This window comes from Ctenopharyngodon idella, chromosome 8 (assembly GCF_019924925.1).
Source record: "Ctenopharyngodon idella isolate HZGC_01 chromosome 8, HZGC01, whole genome shotgun sequence".
Taxonomy (NCBI): Eukaryota; Metazoa; Chordata; class Actinopteri; order Cypriniformes; family Xenocyprididae; genus Ctenopharyngodon; species Ctenopharyngodon idella.
Window position 1 is genome coordinate 6232049 of NC_067227.1, and position 22610 is coordinate 6254658.

General features: G+C 38.3%; 1 protein-coding gene across 2 annotated transcripts in view; it reads left to right on the top strand.

The window, feature by feature from the left end:
• Nucleotides 1-1732: 1732 nt before the first annotated feature.
• mtor (mechanistic target of rapamycin kinase) overlaps nt 1733-22610 on the top strand; it is a 272554-nt gene continuing 251676 nt past the window's right edge. The window contains exons 1-11 of one of the 2 annotated variants that reach the window (XM_051903439.1): nt 1733-1891; nt 2477-2631; nt 11165-11273; nt 11466-11698; nt 12555-12755; nt 12855-12989; nt 14223-14498; nt 17095-17203; nt 17759-17942; nt 21821-21949; nt 22151-22395. In XM_051903439.1, the coding sequence (XP_051759399.1) occupies nt 2512-2631; nt 11165-11273; nt 11466-11698; nt 12555-12755; nt 12855-12989; nt 14223-14498; nt 17095-17203; nt 17759-17942; nt 21821-21949; nt 22151-22395 (1741 nt within the window). In that variant the 5' untranslated portion in view covers nt 1733-1891; nt 2477-2511. Of the gene's footprint in view, nt 1892-2476; nt 2632-10967; nt 11084-11164; nt 11274-11465; nt 11699-12554; nt 12756-12854; nt 12990-14222; nt 14499-17094; nt 17204-17758; nt 17943-21820; nt 21950-22150; nt 22396-22610 lie in introns of those variants that run through there. The other variant, XM_051903440.1, reaches the window with a different exon arrangement.

A 22610-nucleotide genomic window follows, 5' to 3' on the forward strand; every position in this document is an offset into this window, starting at 1 on the left:
GCAAACAGAAACAAGTATACTACATACATACATAGAAATTTCATGTCAGCCTGTTATTTGAGCAGACTTTGCTTTTCCGATGTACAAGAGTGGAGCGTTCGCATGGGACGTGTCCAACTGAGCGGAGTGTACATGCATAGAGCGGAATATTGAGCGGAGCGTCACACCGCTCAGTGATAATGGCTAGAGTGAGAGTAAAACAAAGCGCTGAACACTGAGGGGCAGGGCAGCATATATTTTCGGTCGTTTTTCTCTTTCGGCCAAAACGGAAAATGCTACTTTCAACCAATAATTTTTGGCAGCCTGATTGCTCCCCTGGGTATTTAAGCCCTTAGTTCCTCTCAGTTCTTTGTTCAGTCTTGTTTATGTTGATAAGTTGGTATTTGTATTCTCTTAAAGTATTATTCAAGTATTTGCCTGTTTATGCATGTTGCTTACTTGAAAATAACCAGTAGTAATCACAGTCTGTTTTCATTAAGGAGCTCAAAGGCCCCTCCCTCACAAAACTCTAGCACTGTTTTATCATTGGTAGAACATGAAATATTTCAATACATGCTTTTTAAGTCAATTAGAATTTATGCAATATGTCAAATCTTTAAACCGCAGGGAAAAAAGTCAATTGGAAGGCTGCATCATAGTAAGGCTGCATATCTAAGCTGACACATCAAGCTCCATTAAAGGGAGCCTCAATTTAAAATGATCCATTGAAGGCAGCCTTCGTTTTGCATCCTTCATTCAGCCTGTTTTGTTTCCTTCGCGTCCTCCAATCATTCACAATCCTTTGCACACATTCCAGTTCCCAAAAAAGAATTAGCAGAAATGTTGTTTTGTGGTACCTGCATGTGCTAGGCATTATAGTAGCATGTTAAAACTCATTTCAAAATGAGATTCATTATAGAACTTATGTGCCAGAGAAACAAGCGCGCAGCAGTCTTTAGAATTATGTCTTTGAACTTCCGTTTTTGCAGCTCTGTATATTTCTTTGGCATCGCTGTCAAAGAGTAACTGATGAAGTGAATTTACTTATTGTAGACTTAACGAGAGTTATCATGAGCATTGTAATGTTTGAAGTGGATGTCATGACAAATGTCAGTAGACCGGAAAGATTTTAAAATGAGCGTTTCATTCATATATCCGTAAGATCTTACCTTCATGCTGTGGAAATATAAACCGGAAGACAGAACATAATGTGTGCATTGCACATATTGCACAGTTTGAATATGAGTTTCCTTTTCATACATTTCTGAATTGATAAACAAAACAGGTTTTATGAGTTTTTGGAGGGCTTTTATTTTGTAATTCAATAGACAGTAATTTTGAAATTCAACATTTAATATTATTTAACATTCAAAGTTATTTTTATGTTATCAGGGGTTATATTTAGTATTTGTATTATTTTATATTTATTCATTAATTCATTATTTATTGACAGACAGACTGACAATAAATGTGTGCGAAATCACGTTCAGAAAGATCGCTTTCTTTTTTGACGAATTTTTACACGCTACCGTAATGCATAGTATACGCATACCACAAAACAACGGTGGGGCTAGAATTACATTTTTTTCAAAGTGGAGGCTGGCCTGACCGCAGTTTTGAACTGCTTTTATTACCAAACACTGGCGTTCCGTCTTACTACCTTATCGCTTTTTTACGCCATTACAATATTTTACGCAATTTTACTACGTAGTGCATGTATGTGAATTGAAATTCACCCTGTGTGTCTTTTCCTGTTTCCGTTTGAGCGAATGGTTGGTTGGTTAAACTGGACAGTCAAGCATTGCCAAATGATTGTACATTGGCGGAAGCGACGTCACTCAGTTTTTGTGCCCGCCTTCTGTCTTTGCAGTTTCACGAGTGCAACATATCTAGTGGAAAACCCTTTACACGAGTAAGAAATATTGCATTTTTAAATACATGTAATACTTTTTAATGTTTTGTTTGATATTACGTAAACAGTTAACAGTCTCTGGTGCTGAATGATGATTGTATGTTAGCACCTGGCTAAACGCTATGCCTCCTGTTATTGTGTTCTTCTATTATTCTATATTATTCTACATGCGTTTCTCTTATTTTCATCTTCGCTGCTAAGCGTGGTTTAATGATGATGATATGACGTGTTATACAGTCGAGATTGTGTAGCCTTTGTGGTTAAACATCTGGGCTGGGAGCTGTAATATTGTAGGCTCAATTCTTGAGCAGGACACTTAATTTGGGGGTCTGAATAACTTATAATTGTAAGCTCATATATTTGTCTATTTATTCATTAAATGGGTATGGTGCTGAGTATACAAGGTATACAGAGTAAGACGGACAATTAAATCATACAAATAAGGCAATATACACAAAGTGTAGCAGCATTGCGGTATGAGTCATAGTGTTGAAGTATTAAGTAATAAATATTTATATGTGTATATATGTTACAGTGTTGCACATACACAACTGTTTCTGATATGACATGTTGTTTGAATTACAGGCAGATCCACGGATAGCTGCATCCCAGCTGCCAGCATGTCTGGCACTGCCACAGTTCTGCAGCAGTTTGTGAGTGGTCTTAAGAGTCGCAATGAAGACACACGTGCCAAAGCTGCCAAAGACCTCCAGCACTATGTCACTACAGAACTAAGAGAGGTAAACTGTACTACTTTGATCACTCCAAGTATTTACATAATTAAACTTCATCAGCAGAGTCAAAAGCCTAGATTTGACCATAGTCAAAGAAATATTCTGTATATTTCTTTTCAAAATTTAATGTCTAGGTACCACATCTGTGACTGTCATAAAAAAATTATTTTGACTCGTCCTTCAGTGTGTTTAAACAAACAAGAAAGGAAACATGTTTACAGTAAATACACTTATAATGGAAGCATAACTGCATGTGCATGACCACATGACTTTGTGGATGTAGCGCTAGATCTGCTAACAGGGATACTGCCAATAACAAATAACGAGAAGTTCATCCACCCAGAAAAGTAGTATTACTTAAGTAGGATGATTTAGATTTTACAGCTTACAGGGGTCAACGCTAGGGATTTTTTTTCTACTGGCCTGGTCACACTATCGGTTTAGATTTTTTACTTACCCTGCCTAAATTTTGACTGGCCCCACCGAAAAAAAAAAAGTTGTTTTCATTGTATTTGACCCATTCGTATTCTAATAAATAATGTTGATACGACACCAACATTTTAGATACCAGTGAAATTTCACAATTCTAATTTCAATAACACAGCTAAAACTAACAGCAACCTAACTACAGTAGTCAATATTTGAAGTGGATCAAAACCTTTCATCAAAGTTGTTCTAAAAACCTTCTTCTTAAGACAACTTAGTTCTTAGGACAAATTTGATTAACTTTTTTGATCCACTTCAAATGTTGACTACTATAATATAAAGTTGGAACATTATTAAAAACAAATAATCAGTAATAAATGCAACGCTGTTTGCTACCAGTAAAAAGAGCAGAAGAAAAAGAAGTGACGATGATCGGTATATTTAAATGTAATCTCTCAACAAGTGTTTCAACTGTGGAAAGATATCAATAAAACAGCTTGAGAATAATATCTCACGTAGCAATACATTTACCTTGGGCATTTAGTAGTGTCTACAGCATGTTGGTTCACTTGAAGTAAGTATGTGTAAGAAAGGGCTCCCTATATAGTTTACAGCATTAGTTAAGATAGTTTTTTTTTATCCTTAAGAAAATTTTAATTATAATTGAATTAACACAGCAGCACATTTGTTAAAAAAGCACAGTATTATAAAAAAAAAAAAAAAGCAATTTTATGTCTAGTTTTATTCCCCTGCTGTACTGAACCAGTACCAAGCTGTGACTTCAAAACCGGTAACGAACCGTCAGTTTTGTGCACTGTTACACCCCTAGTAATAAATAAACAAATCACAAGCAATAGCACAAGTAGGGATGCAAAGTGGTGGAAAATTTCTGGTATTTATAATTTCCCAAAAGTTTCCAGAAAATAGGCAGGTCCAAGAGTAGCATTCTGGAAAGAAATACTACAGAAATTAAATAAAGTAATCAATTGTAAAATAAAAGCATAGTCTTGCATAGTATTCACTGCGTAAGTTAAATATATATTAATTCTTATTAAAGCTACAATAGTTATTTAGTCAAGAGCAGGGGCAGACTGGCCATTTGGAGCACCGGTAGTTTTCCTGGTGAGCCGCTCTGCAATGTGAGATGGTGCTCACTGCAGAACACGAGATCCAGGGGGCGGGGTCCAACTCCTCCCCCTTTACATATCCCTAAACCTACTCGTCTCCGCCCCCTGGATCTAAATCTACCCATCTCCACCCCCTGGATCTGGATCCAACTCCTCCCACTGTACATATCCCTTAACCTACCTGTCTCCGCCCCCTGGATCTTGTGTGTTCTGCAGTGAGGGGCTACTGGGCAATGTGGGCCGGCCTGTTGCTATGTAAATATATAAAGAAGGAATAATAGTACATTTATGTATAATTCCCTCATCCCAGGCGAATGCCCACACGCCCCACATGACTCAAAATGACTAACCTATAGTGTGCTCTGGCTCAGTGCAGCAGTCCAACAGCGCACGTCAATGTCAAAATGTTTGAGATGGCCAATCAAATCAAAGAAGGTTTACTGTTCACAGAAGTCGAGCCCAAGCAGTAATTCCAACGTGGCACTTTTTAGTGCTTTAAGAATGTGAGGTAAGATGTAAAGAGATGTACATGAAGAGATTGAATACAGCAATATTTGCCAACTGTTTAAGATAAAAATGTTAAATAAGGTGGTCCAATTTTAAAATACCATGTCCGTCTACCGGCACAGCCTTGAGCCGTTTGCTCATTTGTCCTCCTTTTAAAATCATCACTATTTTATACTTTATCCAATGGTATATAATAAATAAATAATATAAACAATTAATAAATTAAAACATCGGCTAAGTTTAAGCTAATATTAAGTGATGTAGCCTACATTTTAAACATAATATTGTCAATACTGATTCATTTCTGAATCAGCCGTTTTGAACAAATCGGTTGAATTAATGAATGAATGAATCAATGACTCATTCATTAAGACAGTGACTTGTTACCATCTGTTGGTGCTTTTAGTTCATATTTAAAGTATAATTTAAGTATAATATAATTTTTTTCCAAAATTTCATATTTCTATACTCACTTTTTTTCTAAAAAAACATTAATCTTGTTACCTTTTTATGCATTTGTAAACAGTATGTTAAAGGATTAGTTCACTTCACAAATTTCCTAATTTACTCACCCCCATGTCATCCAAGATGTTTATGTCCTTCTTTCTTCAGTCGAAAAGAAATTAAGGTTTTTGAGGAAAACATTCCAGATTTTTTTTTCCATATAGTGGACTTCAACAGTTAACAACGGGTTGAAGGTCCAAATTGCACTTTCAATGCAGCTTTTAAGGGCTTTACACAATCCCAGATGAGGAATAAGGGTCTTATCTAGCGAAATTATGTCATTTAAAAAAGAAATAAATAAAATTATTTCTTAAATAAAATTATAATTAATAAATAAAACAAAATAAAATAATACATATATACTGTTTAACCACAAATGCTCATCTTGCACTAGCTCTGAGATGCGGCACGCATTATGTAATCATGTTGGAAAGGTCACGCGTGACATAGGGGGAAGTATCGATCAAGTGTTTACAAAGTGAATGTGCAAAGACTAATTCAAACGGCCTTTACAAAAAAAAAGGTAAAACAACGATGTCGGATAATTTTGAAGTTGGAGGAGAAAACGAGATGGAGTTTTTCGCCCTACCGCAGTACTTCCGCCTACATCACGTGTGACCTTTCCAATGTGCTCGGGCAACCCTACCCTGGTACTGTGGGCCGCTCTGTGCAAGAAGGTCCAGTTCCACTTTTTAATCATAGTCCACTCCTGGTCAAGAGCAGTAAGGCTGTGTGTTCACCAAAGCGTTTTTAGCCAGCTAAAAATGTTTTGCTGCGGGCACTTGAGAGCGCTTTTTCATTTGAGACACTATATGTGCTACATGATACGGAATATCCCCGGACCCTTCACTAGCATCTGATTTTGCAAGTTTGCTTGTGAAAATAAAAATGTTGACACAAGGTTGTAATGTAGTTTCTCTGGCGCTAGTTTTGGATTAAGAGATGTGCTTGTTGTTGTCGTTTGTTATCTTTGTACAAGCAGAATGTGGAAAAAAAGGAAGTCTGAACTGGTGTGTAATGACGTCACGTGTGTGAACACAGAGGTAATAGAGTGAACAAGATGGATAAAGTTTGCTACTCCAGTCTCGTGTGCTTTATTGCTTACTAACTCCTGACAGATACCATAAATTGGTGTCGAGGATTAGGCTTTTTTTCATTTGTCATGAAGATGGCTGTTGCTAACGTGCCTTGCCCGAGTTTTTTCCTGCCTTGCCCTGGCGAGCCTGCTATACTGTTCAGCACATGGCTGTGGATTTGTGAAAATTATCTATGGGTTATTGATGCTACAGGGGATGCCTGACCGGACGAAAGACGGAGAGCTGTAGTGCTTCACTGCTTCACTGCCTTGGCACAGAGGGACAATGAATTTTCTACTCATTGCCTAACACAGGTACGACGTATAAGGATGCAGAGGATGCATTGAAAGCATAGTAGCTGAGCGCCACACCTTCCGTAATCACTGTCAGGCGCCTCACGAGACCAGTTTGTTGCTTTGCGAGAGCTTGTTGTTTCATCTGAGTTGAACAGAACTGGACAGAACTGTTACGATAGCAAGCCGGATTGAATCTGCTGCCAGTCAGGCTAAATCCATTTCAAATTCTCGTCGTACAAATTGTGCAGCACATAGTAAAATGCAGAACAATGGGGAAACCATCACATGCACCTCTTATTTCTGCTCAGGTGGGGAAGTCATGCTTTCGCTGTGGATTGGATCGGGGCCACACTTAGCCAACGCTGCAAACTGCCCAGTTGCAACTGCAGCATGCAGGAAGAGTAACAAGATTGGACATTACGCTAAACTGTGCCGAACAGCTCAATCAAATACAAGTGAGGTCCATGAAATTGAATTACCAGAAGTTACCGTACTGTACACCGAATATACATTATTCCAGCATTGCCAACACAGTGACTCTATCTACTTCTGGCTCACAGTCTTATGTGGTGGACTTGGTGGTTGATAGTGGGTCTTCCGTGTCTATCCTGCCCTATAGCACTTATGCATGCCATTTCAGTATTGTTGTGCTGTCGCAACCCACAGCCAGGCTGGTGACATACAAAAGTGCAAATTCCGGTGGTTGGATGTTTGTCAGCAAATGACCTCTCAGTTCCTGCTACGTTCTTCATTGTGGACAAAGGGACACCACTCATGGGGAGGGATGTGAGGATTGAAAACAATCAAGTTCTGCCTCCTAATACCCTTCCTGTGCCTGCTTCAGCTGTGCCAGTCTTTCAGTGCACTGTTACTGAGTCAAATGAGTTTGGATGTGCTAAAATCTTTATACACACAGCGTAAAGCTGGATGAAACCATCACACCTGTGCACCAAAAACTTTGCTGTCTGCCGCCTGTCTGTTCGTAGTGCTGTGTCAGAGGAATTAAATTACTTGCAAGCCGCTGGGGTAATAGAACGCATCAATGCCTCTGCATGGGTGTCACCAACTGTTGTTACGCAGAAAAAGTCAGGTAAAAATAGGATGTGCCTTGACATAAGAGATCCAAATAAAGCTGTGATTGTAGACTTTTTTACTCTCCGCTCTTAAAAGGTTGTAATGTTTTTTCTACCATCAACCTGACTAATGCTTACTACCACGTGCCGCTGCATTAGGACAGTTGTGACCTCACAGCCTTTATTACTCACGATGGACTGTTCAGTTTTTGTCGTGTTCCTTACGGATTGGCTTTAGCACCTGCGGCATTTCAGAAGATGATGAACACCATCATCCTGACTGGCTTGTTAGGGGTTGAAAATGACCTGGACGACATTATCATCCATGGATGACATGTCTATGCATGACAAAGCACTTCAAGTGGTCTTACAATGACTAGAAGCTGCTGGCTTGCAGCTCAATAAATACAAGTGTCGCTTCCGGCAAACCAGTCTGCTGTTAGGTCATACTGTTTCAGAGGAGAGTCTTCCTAATGAATCACATGTACAGGCGATTCAAAATGCCCCTACTGATTATCATGTTTGCCCTTACCTGCTTCTCCTGCAGATAATGCTGTTGCTCCAGCTCCTGTTGATGATGTTGAGGAGTAGTTTGTTGCTTTTCTATCTGCTGCCTGTAATTCTCTGTCTGCTGCTGATGTTAGTGCTGCATATGCCTCCTGCCCTGCTCTAACCAAACTTCATATACAGATTTCTAATGGTTGGCCTCCTTCCACCAAATGGACTGGATGATGAGTTGTTGCCATTCTTTAAACTGCACCGGGAACTGTCTGTTAAGGACAACTTTGTCTTTCGGGGCTCATGGCTGATTGCACCAGCGGCTCTTTGATCTGTGCTGGTATCCATAGCACACAAAGGACATCAGGGAGAGGTGCTTATGATATTGCCAGTTCCTGCCATGTGTGTCAGCTTAATGACAAAACTGTTACTGTAAGTCACAGTCACACCCTGCTCCTCTCCTGCCGGTGCTGCTCCCAGATGGACCATGGCAGAAAGTGTCTGTGGATATAGTCAGGCCATTTGACACTGCTGCATCCAACTGCATGTTTGCTATAACCTTAACTGACTATTACAGTAAATGGCCTGAGGTCTCCTTTACTCACACTTTCACTACGGATTCTATGGTTTCGTTTCTGTCTTCAGCCGCCATGGCAGTCTCTTGACAATAGTTACTGATAACGGTGTTCAGTTTATGTCTGCTGCTTTCTCTGCTTTTCTGAAAGGAAGGAATATTCGTCACCATCATTCCTCTTTCTACTACCCAGCACCTAATGTGTGCTCAAATACATGGTACAAATGGCCATCCAGCAACATCAGCCATGAGAACCTGTGGTAACTGACTTCTTTCAGATATATCATGCCACTCCACATGCAGCTCTTCAATGGCAGGCAAATGCACACAAGGCTGTTTATTTTGCCATTTTCTCCTGTGTACCCGTCAACGGACATGACTGTTCGCTGAAGGGTTACGTTTTGGCTGCAACACAAAATGTAAAAGCACACTGATGCTAAGCAGGGAGCTCAAACTCCTTGTTTCCAGGAGGGGGATAAAATGAGGGTACGGAACCCCTTGCATGTTCTTAATGGACATAGAATGTTTACTGATCCTCTCACGTTTACCAAAAAACTTGGGGTGGGTACATACATTCTTAGTGATGGAAAGACATAGAATGCTTCCTGTCTCATTGCATTTCCTTGCACACCAACAACTCCGGCTGAGAACACTGCTCACTATACACATACACTCATACTATTAGACCTAAATCATTTGATGTCTGTAAGCCTAGTGGTTGAAGGACTATGTTATTGATCTGATGTGGTGTTCTGGATTTAATGTGTGGTTGTGTTTGTCACTACTCCTGTCTTGTTTGCTTTATTGCTTACTAACTCCTGACAGATACCACACATATCAAGGCTAAATCACTAAATATTGAGAATGTAATGGCACGTATTATATTTTTCTAACTCTAAGTGATCGATCACTGATTGGAACCAGCTGATAATCACTTCCTTTGATTCAGTACGTCTCTCAACTTCATGCCCGCCTCACATAAACCAATCACATTTTAATGATGCAAAAGTTTAACAGCTGAGCGGCTGGGCAAGAGTAAAATAATAATGCGGTTACAGGTTATTATAATCTAAACTACTTTATTAAATAACTCTACTAACAGTAGCTGCTGTTCAGTTTGCATATTGCTGTTCTCCTACTCACTCTTTGCTTATCTTCATTCAAGCTCCAGGTGAGGGGGTTGCCAGATATCACAAAAAAGCAAAACAAGCCCTTAAAAAAATGGAATAATAAACAGACATGGCAAAACTGTACCAGGGGAACAAATATAAACAATATAACTAGTACCAATATACCAGTATCTAACAAAATTAAAAGACAGGAAATGCAATTTATTATGAATAAAATAATTTATAATATTTAGATATTATAAAATGATTGAAGTAAAACAATAACACGAGATTGAAAATAATTTAATTATTCAACAAAAAATGTAACATTTAATAATGCAACAAAACTTTAAAGTTTAATTACACCCATTAGTATTTAATATCAATCAATTGGGGGCACAGGTTTTCTTATAAGGAGGGCTTCAAGGACCATAAATTTAAATAAAATTCAAAAACAAGTTTGGAATCAAATCTAAAATCAAATCTATGCATATATCGAAATTAGATTCAAAATTGAAAATCGTTTTTTAATTGAATCTTGACCCTAAAAATTGATTTTTAATTGAATGGTGAGATTCCAAAAGATTTCCTCCCCTAGTTCTTGCATTCAAAAACAGCTGGACAGAGTGCAACATAATATGAGAGTTTTGGCTACTTTGAACTACAAATTATATAAAAAAATAAAATAAAATGATGAGCTCATTTTCTGTGTACTCTAGACCAGTGATATGTAAATACAACAAACAATCTAGTGAAAGCCAACTTTTTAAATGCCTGTTCAGTGCTTTTTCTGTGATAGTAATATGTTTTTGAATTGTCTTAATGTGTGGCCTTTTATTAGTAAATATTAACACAGTTATTTGCGATTTGATTAATTGAGCACATCATGTACAGTATACAAGAAGAAAAAATTTAAGGTGTGCTTAGGGTGTACTCACACTAGGTGATCTGAACCATGCCCGAGCACCTAATTTGACACCCAAGGTTCAGTTTGTTTGACTAGTGTGATCACTCTATACTGGTCCTGGGTGCAATACGCTAACCCGTGCCCTGGCCTGCTTGAAGAGGTGGGCTGAGGCGCTGTACACGTGTAGCATGATGGATAACTGCTAGAGCATGCAACAGCTGCTACTTCCTGTTTTCTTCAAAAAATAAAGTTTCATCTTAATGATGTAAGCATGCTCAGGCCCGGAACATTAAGTGCAATGTGAGTGCAGGCATGTGGGGAAGGGGGTACAGTTGTACTGTACAACGTAACTGTGCCAAATGTGAGTATATCCTTACTTTAAAGTATACAAATATTGGCAAAAGTCATGTTTAGTGTCCTATCTTTTTGCTTCTTATTCAAGCTGAGCCAAGATGAAGCCACCACTTTCTATGATGAGCTGAACCACCACATATTTGAGTTGGTTTCCAGCTCAGATGTGAATGAGAAAAAAGGTGGTATCCTTGCCATAGGTGAGTATGAATCAAATGACAATCACTGTCTCCTTTATATTTTTATTTTTAATAAAATAATGGAACATGTAAATGTATGTAACCTTATTTTTCCATTGTGCCAGATCAAATGAATTTTGCTTTGAGAGTGACTTGTCATAATTTCATTGCTTGGTTTGAAGTGTTATTATTGTGTAATTGCTGTCTCTACAGTGAGTTTGATCGGTGTGGAGGGGGGAAATGCCACCCGTATCAGCCGATTTGCAAACTACCTACGCAACCTGCTTCCCTCCAGTGACTCAGTGGTCATGGAGATGGCCTCTAAGGCCATGGGTCACCTGTCCATGGCGGGAGACACCTTCACTGCAGAGTATGTGGAGTTTGAGGTGAAGAGAGCTCTCGAATGGCTGGGAGCAGACAGAAATGAAGGAAGACGGCACGCAGCGGTGCGTAGAAACCATTAACTGCATTGTATTATATAGTCACAGTGAATTGCAGACAAACTATTTGAAACTCTGTAGCACTGTAGACCCTGACATATGAAATAATAGCCAGAAAAATCTATTTTTTTAATGGAACAGTTTATTGAACCTGTAGATAAAACAAAACAAGCAAAAAAGTGTTAAAGCTCACATTGAAGGAAGAAAAAAAAAGCCTCAATTTTATTTCAGAGGTCCAAACTGAGATTTGGTGTGATTACAGATACTTATATTGACAAAAATAAGATTAAATTCTGATTGTAATGTAAATCAATTAGATCTTTATAACAGTATAGCAAACTACTTACATAAATTGCATATGAATATCAGCTGTCACTCTGTATCTCCCAATAATATGTCTTAGTAAGATGACACTTAAAGGCTTAGTTTTATGATCAAAGCTATGTAGTTTTTATTGTGGGGGGGCAAAACATATAAGGTAATGCAATACAATGCTTATTTAGAGATGTTTTTTTAATATAATTTTAGTGTTTTATAGATAGTCAGGTAAACTTAAGTTGCTTCAGTCCAGTATTGTGAACAGACAATAGAAGGCATGTAGCCGATTGTGTACAACACATTTTCAGTAGTTTTGATAATGTTGATAATTTAGAGGCGACAGAAATTGCTGTATCAAATATGATACAGGAGACTAAAAGTAGCATTTTTCCTAGGATTATTTTAATTAATGTATCGGATATGCTGCAATAAAAACTTTATATCAGAATCTCTCCAAGTTTATTGAACAATACTTAAGTCTGTGTGATCTCGTTGCTCTCCTCAGTGAACTGACCACACTTGGCACTTTTTTTTTTTGTTTCAGGTGCTGGTTCTGCGAGAGCTCGCTGTTAGCGCACCTACATTCTTTTTCCAGCAGGTGCAACCGTTCTTTGATAACATTTTCTATGCTGTGTGGGACTCCAAACAGGCCATTCGTGAGGGTGCAGTATCTGCACTCAGAGCCTGTCTGATCCTCACCACCCAGAGAGAGACCAAAGAGATGCAGAAGCCACAGTGGTACAAGGTCAGAATCAACACACTCAACTGTTCTCAGATGTGTTTGCATTAATGTTATGGGTATATGGGCACTCTCACATTCTGTGTATTTTGTTGTCCTTAACAGCAAACATTTGAGGAAGCCGAGAAGGGTTTTGATGAAACTCTGGCTAAAGAGAAAGGCATGAATAAGGATGACCGTGTTCATGGAGCTCTACTCATTCTCAATGAACTAGTGCGAATAAGCAGTATGGAGGGAGAGGTATGAAACTGCACATACTATGGGCCACATGACACATGATTACCTCACATTACAATGCTTTATGCTGGGTACACACCACAAGATAATCGGGCTGATTTTGGGGTGATTTCTTCCCTTCTGACAATCCTAGGTTTATCTTGATGGTTCAACAGATTATTTTATTAGATTTTCCTGTGGTCTGAGGTGTGTTAAGAATGACTGAATCTGCTCGGAAGAACGTCGGAGGTGCCCCGATCACAAATCGTAAATATTCAACATGTTGAATATTTATGATCAGAATTCCTGATGTGTGGGGGGAACCCCGAGGACAGATGCGCGCACGCTTGGAGATTCTCACGTGAAACGAAACAATATCCTATCAGAAAGCGTGCTGACAGTAGACAGAAGCATAACAAAAGTTAAATGGATTTGGACAGCAGAGATGGAGGATCAGCTTGTCAATTTGTGGCAACAGCACGTGTGTATAAATACAATGTGTCCTATAAAACATACCAAAATAGTTCCAAACACTATCATCGCCATTTCTCCCTGCCTATCGTCCGTCCTGTTTATTCTGAAGTCTCGAGATTTTGCGAGATTTCCTGTGTTCACAGTCGGGACTCTGGTTGAAAATCTGTTTGTGTGTGGTGTGCTGTCTTTGTCACATCACGACACACCACACACTATAGGAGCAAAACGGTTAAATCTAGGATTTTTTTTTTGTCCTCATGTTTGTGGTCTCTCACATTTTAAAAGTTTTCGAAAATCTTTTAGTGTGTACCCAGCATTACTAAAGCTTATTTACTGTGTTTAGTTTCTTTTCTTTTCTTTTCTTTTTTCTGTTCTATTGGTTCTTTTGTTCTTTTTCTTATTGTTTTGCTCGTTTATTGTAAATATTTTTCCTGTTTGTTCATTTCTTATTTTTGTTTGGTCTTTTTGGTTCTTTTGTTTGTTCTTTCTCTTGTATTGCTTGTTTTTACTTGTTCTTTCTTTCGTGCTCTTTTGTTATATTTGTTATCTTTTGTCATTTTCGGTTGTTCATTTGGTTGATCTTTTTTTCCTTTGCATGTTCGTTTCTTGCCTGTTTGTTTATTCAACTTTTTTTTTTTTACTTTTTTTGCTTGCTTTGTTTATTTTTGTTTCTTTGTATCATTAATTTGTTTGATCTTTTACTCATTTTGGCATAATTTGATGCTTCAGTGCTTTTACTTTATTATTTGATGTATTTATTTTTTTGTTCTTTCATTCCTGAAGCGTATGAGAGAAGAGATGGAGGAGATCACGCAGCAGCAGATGGTTCATGATAAGTACTGTAAGGAGTTGATGGGTTTCAGCACTAAGCCACGGCATATCACACCCTTCACCAGCTTTCAGTCAGTGCAGCCGCAGCAGTCCAATGCTCTGCTGGGGCTGCTGGGATATAGCACACCACAGGGCTTCCTAAGTTTTGGAGCTGCACCTGTTCCCTCTAAAAGCACGCTTGTGGAGAGCCGGTACTGCAGAGAACTGATGGAGGAGCGTTTTGACCAGGTGATTGTATTTAATACTGTAGTGAAGAGGAAGAAACTGCATCCTTTTTTATTTGTTTTCTTTATTTTGGCTCAGTCTACAATTTAGGGTACATTTGCATGTGCATTGAAGATAATATATATTTTTTTCTAACAGGAAAAATCTTATTTTTGTCTTTATTTAATAAGACATTTAGACTTTATTTTATAAGTAACGTTCAGAACTGAATCAATGACCAAGTCCAAGTTGTCAGTGAAAGAGAGGAGGTCAAAAAGGCGAGCAGATCAGAGCCAGAGATCAGTCAGTGATAACAGGGCAATACAGGATCTCGGTCAAGGATGAGTCCTGACAGATTTATCTTTTAAGGCAGGGGTCCTCAAAGTTTTTCAGGGCAAGGACCCCTTAGGCAATAGAGACATGAAGCAGGGACCCCCCAATACAAAATGTGTCAAACGGAGCTACACATTAAGCATATAGCCTTCGATATTAATAGAAACCAAACTAACCATATTATGATAGTTATATTATGTTACGACAGTAGATTACAACTGTGCATGTTATTGTTGTTGCACATGCATCATTGTCTGTAAATTAGTTTTCATTGTTAAAATTGAGATTAATGCATCGTGACAATCTTACGTCTTGCAACAAAAATCAAATTTATTAGTTGTTCACAGTTGTTGTAAATTATCTTGATTTATTGAGTCATACATTCTAATTTTACTACTCAGATGGACAATTAAACATTTCTTGAACTTAAGATTCAAGTTTATTAAAAATTCAAATTTTAATTATACTGTCAGTTGGACAGTTTTCTACAACTTCACATTTTAATCACTAAATAGATCTCACTCATCTCGGCTCGCAATCTCACAAAGTTCTATTAAAATCAATAAAGTTGTCTGCACTGCATTATGAATCTTTTACATTGTGTCTTTGTTTGTTAATGAAAGGATTTGCGAGTTTGCAGAACTCAGCACTGAACAAAAACTCTGGCGTTCTCCAGAGCGCAAACACAAAAACCTAATTATAGAATGAGTGCAAGAGACTGTAAGACTGTGCTGAGTCTAGGTGGCTCTATAATAATCAAATTTACACGTGTGCCAATAATTGCAGAAACGTATGGGCTACAGTCAGTACCCTCAAATCAAATGGTCATATAGATTTCCTAAATTTTCAGAAAAACTTTTTGAAACCCTTCTTAGGGTGATTGTCCAGTTCACTTGGAAATTGGCATGTATTTAAATATTCTCCCAATTAAAAAGTTTTCAAAAATGTTTTGATTTGTTAAATTTAAGCTAATATGATTCAGGAATGACCCATATTGTCTAAATGTTCCATAACATCTGTTTCAGTTGCTGAGCTGAGAATAGATTTTTATGGTGCAATTATATTTCTGAGTAGTATTATGAATAAAAAGAATGCACAAAATTTATACTCAATCTTTTTATTGGTTTTCAGTGACAGTACAGAATAGGACATCATTAAAAAAAACATTAGACTGTAAGACATTGTCCATTATATATCCTTTACATGACCCCCCCCCCCCCCATCCAATAACTCAAATGTCCAAAAAAAAAAAAAAGGAGAAAAATAAAAATCCTTCTAAAAAGTTCCTTCTAGAAAGATTCTTCTAATAGGTGAAAATGATGTATCATTGCCAGTTACAGGTGCGCAAGGTAAACCCTTAATGTAATTTAAGAAGGGGTCCCAGGTCTTGTAAAAAGATTTAAGTGAACCAGAGATTGAGCATCTTAACTTTTCCAGCTCAATACAGTAGAAAATGTCCTGTATCCACCTGTCATACGTTTCTGTATGCACCCAGGGAGGACAATTATCAGAGTAGATATCCCTGTTCCAAAAGAGAAGCTTATTGATGTTACAGGCCCAGTAATACTGCTGCAAGTTGGGAAGTGCAAGGCCTCCCTTAGCTTTAGTAAGTTGTGGAACTGATTTCTTGAAGCAAGCAGGCTTGAAGCACTAGAAATGAACGCAAAAGACTGTTGAAGCCAGTAAAAAAAGATTTATTAATGCAAATAGGTATGTGTTGAAAGAGGTATAGAAATTTAGGCAGAATAACCATTTCGACCAATTTAATGCGACCTACAAGGGATAGAGGGAGAGAGGCCCACCTACACATATCCTATTTGGATTTGTCCACAAGCGGTTGAAATTTTTTTGCAAATAGATTTTTATATGAACTTGTAAAAAAGATGCCCAGATATCTGAAACCATCAGAGGCAATCTTGAAGGGTAAGAGAGATCGTGGAAGTTTTTTAGCTTCAGAGTTAAAAAAGTTCACTTTTTTGTAAATTCGTCATAGCTAGATAGTTGGTTAAATTTGTCTAGGATATCCAAAAGTGGGGGTGAACTAGCTTGTGAACTAGAGCTTGTGAACTAATCCATGAGGAGAAATTCCCTCAAAACCATCGTGGCTGCGGAGCCAGATAGCTAAAGTTTCTATGGCAAGATTAAAAATGAAGGGAGAGAGGGGGCATCCATGTCATGTCCCACGCTGAAGAGAGAAAGAGGGTGATCGCAAGCCATTAGTATGTACGGATGCCATAGGGGAAGAATGCACAAAATTCATGACATTATGGCTCTGCTGTTGTATCAGGTGTGCCGTTGGGTGCTGAAATACAGGACCAGTAAGAATCCACTAATCCAGATGACTATCCTAAACCTTCTGCCTCGACTCGCTGCCTTCCAGCCTCATACTTTCACTGGTAACCCTCCTACTTGTGATCATCTTCTAAAGCTGTTTTTTTTTTAATTTCAATAATTGAATGTCTTTTTAATTAAGTGATATACAGTCCAACTAGAATTTATTCAGACACCTTGAACATTTCATTCATCAATACAGTTTATTCACTATAGTTTAAAATAAAATATGACAAGATCTCAGAGTTAAACTGTGTCAGAAAAAACATTTAAGCAAAACATGGTCAGGTCAAAGTGTCTGAATAATTTTTGGTTCCAAATTTTTATCAAATTTACTGGTTAGAATTTTTGGGTATAATATATCAGTTTACTTTATTTTGCTATCCTCACTTACATAAATGAACTATAGTGTCCTGCACCCACTAGTAAAAAAAAATATCAAATGTCAAATATAATTTTTTTTTTTTTTTTTTTTTTTAATCAAAGCTTAAGTTTTAAAATACATTGTGTTACCACTGTGCATATTACAATAATAATTTAGTTTGGCTTTACTTGTTTATTGACTATGTGTGTATATGTATAGATACATTTTTTCGCCCCTTTTTTAATTCTACCCTCAGATCAGTATTTACAGGACACTATGGGGCACCTGCTGGGCTGCCTGAAAAAAGAAAAGGAACGGACAGCAGCATTTCAAGCATTGGGTCTGCTGGTAGTGGCTGTAAGGACCGAAATTCAGCCCTACCTCACCAAGATCCTGGAGATTATCAAAGCTGCACTGCCACCTAAAGACTTTGCACACAAGTAAGAACCTGAAACCATCCAAATCCAAACTTTTATGCACAGTTCAGATCCAAACACTATCTAGAGGCCTAAAAAATTAAAGCAATAAGCAACGAGAGGGCATACAGTGATTTTTTTATTTATTTATTTATTTTATTTTTTTTTAGCAGACAAACCATATAGCTTTAAGTGATTTATTGTTTAAAGACTATGATTATGATCCATGTTAAATAAATTAATATTATTAACTTTTATAATAGCATCTGTTGATACCATGAAATTGGCCATTGTACAGTTTCTTTCTTGTGTTTATGTATTTTCACTTGACAACTTGTACCATAGACAAAAGTAAAGAAGCCACTATTTGTTTAAATAGAACTGTTAGTATAACCATGAGTAAGACACTCTGATTTATTTATTTATTTATTTATTTATTTTTATCTCTTTTTTTTTTTTTTTTTTGCTAATTTGCTAATTTGCTATCATCATTTGCTATGTTTGGCTGCAGGCTGTATTTATAATTTACAGAATCTCAATCAATCATTTAATCATTTAGCAGACGCTTTTCTCCAAAGCGACTTACAAATGAGAACAATAGAAGCAATCAAATCAACATGAGTGCAACAGTATGCAAGTGCCGTGTTAAATTCCAGTTATTCCAGCAAAGTGCACGTAGCAAGGATTTGAAGTAAATAAATAGAGAAAGAGAAAAGATATAGAAAAAAAAGCAAGTGCTAATATTACTGGGTCAAGTGTTGAAGAAAAAGATGTGTTTTTAGCAGTTTTTTGAAAATGGCTAAAGACTCAGCTGCTCGGATTGAGCTAGGCAGGTCGTTCCACCAGCAGGGAATACACAAAGAAAAGGTCCGTGAGAGTGATTTCGTGTCTCTTTGGGATGGCACCACAAGGCGCTGTTCACTTGCAGAACGCAAGCTTCTGGTGGGCGCATAAGTCTGAAGTAGTGAGTTTAGGTATAGTGGTGCAGAGCCAGTGGTTGTCTTGTAGGCAAACACCAGAGCCTTGAATTTGATGAGAGCTGCTATTGGCAGCCAGTGCAAACTGATGAAGAGAGGTATGACGTGTGCTCTCTTCGGCACGTTAAAGACCACTCTTGCTGCTGCATTCTGGATCAGTTGCAGAGGTTTGACAGTGCATGCTGGAAGGCCTGCCAAGAGAGCATTACAATAGTCCAGACTGGATAGAACAAGAGCTTGGATGAGAATTTGTGTGGAATGCTCTGATAGGAAGGGTCTAATCTTCCTTATGTTATATAAAGCAAATCTGCAGGATCGGGCTGTAGTAGCAATGTGATCTGTGAAGCTTAAACGATCATCCATCACAACTCCAAGGTTCCTGGCTGTCCTGGAAGGAGTTATGGTCGACGAACCAAGTTATATGGAGAGGTGTTGATGAAGTGTTGGGTTGGCACCAGCCACAAGCAGTTCCGTCTTTGCAAGGTTGAGATGAAGGTGGTGGTCCTTCATCCAGGCATAAATGGCTGTCAGGTAGGATGCGATGCGACCAGCAACCGTCGGATCATCTAGTTGGAATGAGAGGTAGAGTTGTGTGTCATCAGCATAGCAGTGATAGAAAAAAACATGTTACTGAGTGACAGATCCTAGTGTTGACATGGATAGACACCTCATCCCTCCAAGATACCCTGAAGGATCTACCTGAGAGGTAAGACTTGAAACCACTGGAGTGCAGTTCCCGAGATACCCTTTGTCATGAGAGTTGACAGGAGGATCTAATGGTTAACTATGTCAAAAGCAGCAGACAGATCCAGCAAGATGATTTGGAAGCTGCTCATGCCAGTCTCAGGGCTTCAGTAATTAAGAGCAGAGCAGTCTGTTGAGTGGCCACTCTTGAAGCCAGGCTGGTTGTTGTCCAGGAGGATGTTCTGTGTGAGATAAGTAGACAGTTGGTTGAACACAACTCTCTCAAGTGTCTTTGCAATGAATGGAAGAAAGGATACCGGTCTGTTTTCTAAATGTTTTTTAAAAGTGCTGGATTTAGAGTGGGTTTCTTAAGCAGTGGGGTTATCCTAGCCTGGTAGTAGGGTGATTGGAAAAGAAGAGTTCGGAAACTTCTTCCTCCGAGAGTGTAGAGAAGGAGGGGAGAATGTGTGTTGTAGCGAATTACAGGTATTTAATCAATTAGCTCAAATCATGGGTGAAATATATATATAATAAATCATAACGCGTTATGACCTATTATAATATAGATCGACCAAAGAGGGAATTATGCACATATATTGTGAATTAATTACAACAGAGTATAATTAATTACATATATGATTAGTTCTAGTTTAATGTTTAGAAAAGCTATTCTAGTTTGTCCAGCAAACCATGGGTTTTCTCATAGACTATTATAAAAGAAATGTTATTCTCTGGCCACGAGAATAACTTCCTATTATAGCATTAAAGCGTAAAGCAATGTTGCAGAATCAACGTAGAAGTGACTTTGTTTCTGCTGCTCATTCAGAAAACAATCGAGCATTATTATAATGTATTTAATATATGAAACTACGGATACAGAGGCTATACGGCTAAATATACACAAATAATACACATATAGAGAAAACGAAAGTAAAGTCAAGAAAACAGAGGTGATCAAAGAAATGGCAAATTACGAACAGTTAAAACCTTTGAGAGCCAGCAAGGAAACTCAGCTTACACATCGAGCTTAAAACGCTTTGAAAAGAATGGTTCTATACTTGCATAGGTTCAGGTGCTGTGGTCGTTTCGTGTTTCTGCAGGAGTTTCGGTTTGTGCGGCTGGAGCGATTGGTCCTTTTCCGAGAAAGGGTTCTTCGGCGGGATTTTCAAACAAGGGTTTAACTTAAGAGTAAGATAACCGGAAAATAAAGAAGAAAGACTCCGTTTCCTAGGCGATGAAGAGTAAAGACTTCGGGTGACGGATGAAGAAGGCTTGACAAAAGAAAACTTGTGCCAAGAGACGCGTGTCATTGTGTTTTAAGGACAACAGACCAGAATGCCTCCTTGGGTACATCAACCAATGATGAGGGTGCGATTTTGGCGGGCAAACTTTTTCTTTGTCTCCATTTATGACCTAATTTGCATGTTTTATGAAGTGTCAGATCTGAGTACAGTTTTCAATTAGGGCATAACGAAAGCTTTATAATGAGACCAAACTTCTCAGATGGCAAAGACATAAAAGGGGAGATACAGTTTATACTTGAATTTTATCGTTTAGAAGAAAACTAATACAACTACAGTCATAGCTAAGCTTATATACAAGGGATACATACATGCACCTTGAAATACAACGGCGGGTACACTTTGGCACAGTCATATTTGGAGGATAAATGTACATTCACAATCTCCATGCGTGTTTGTGAGTGTCTGTATGTGTGTGTGTATTGGGGTTGTGGCCGGTGTCTGTGACCACATGGCCCTTAGCCCCACCAGGGTGACTCTAGAGCTGGTGAGAATATCTTCTGTTTTTCTTCAGTGAGGTAACAAAGGTGCCAATGGGGCAATTGGTCCCGGACTTGCCGGAGCCGATTTGTGATTTACACGCACAGTTTAGGAGGCTAAAAGCATTCTGAAGATTCTAAAGTTGACGGGCAGATCCGATTTTGAACAGACGCTACAGTGTTTTTGCTGAATGTGTGTGTTTGCTAGTAGTACAAATTTTAGTAATAATTAGTTAAGAAGTTTGCCATCCAATGTTTATTAGTGCAAGGCAACATGACCAGAGTTCAACATAAAATTTAGCCCGTATGTTAATTCATGACTTTGAATGTGACACACACAATCAGATTTTAAAACTCTCCAAGTGTACTAGTTTTGTTACACTAAACATGAAAAGTTAAGAATGTTATAAATTTGATTTTCTTTTCTTTTCCTCCCTCTGTCCTGTGTTGTAATGTTTTAGGAGGCAGAAGACCATGCAGGTGGATGCTACTGTATTCACTTGTATAAGTATGCTGTCCAGAGCTATGGGGCCTAGCATCCAACAGGATGTCAAAGAACTTCTGGAGCCCATGTTAGCTGTTGGTCTCAGGTACTGTACCAGTCAAGCTACTTTGAGTTAGTGTTTTATTCTCAGTTTTTCTCAGTTATTATTAACTAATGATAACTAATGACAACTAATGACAATAACTAATAAAACTTATTAAACACAAATGCAGTTAATTGTGCACAAAACTTTTGCTTGTATTGTACATGCCAGAAAATTCAGACATCATTTCTCTCTTCTCTTTAGTCCTGCTCTGACTGCAGTGCTGTATGACCTGAGCAGACAGATCCCACAGCTGAAAAAGGACATTCAGGACGGTCTGCTAAAGATGCTTTCACTTGTGCTCATGCATAAGCCACTGCGTCACCCAGGTATGCCCAAGGGCCTGGCATACCAGTTGGCATCACCCAGCCTGACCAACATCCCTGAGGCTAGCGATGTGGGCAGCATCACCCTGGCACTGCGTACTCTCGGCAGCTTTGAATTTGAAGGTACAAGACACTTTAGATGATGACGGTTAAAATGCCATTATTTTAGTTTATTCATGAATTAATTTTACTAGTTTTAGAAATGTTGGTTTGCAAAGAGCTACTATTAATTATGTACTTTCATGAATAGTAGGGATGCACCGATACCAGTATCGGCATCGGGCCCGATACCAAGCTCATGTACTTGTACTCGTACTTGTAAAAATACCCCCGATACC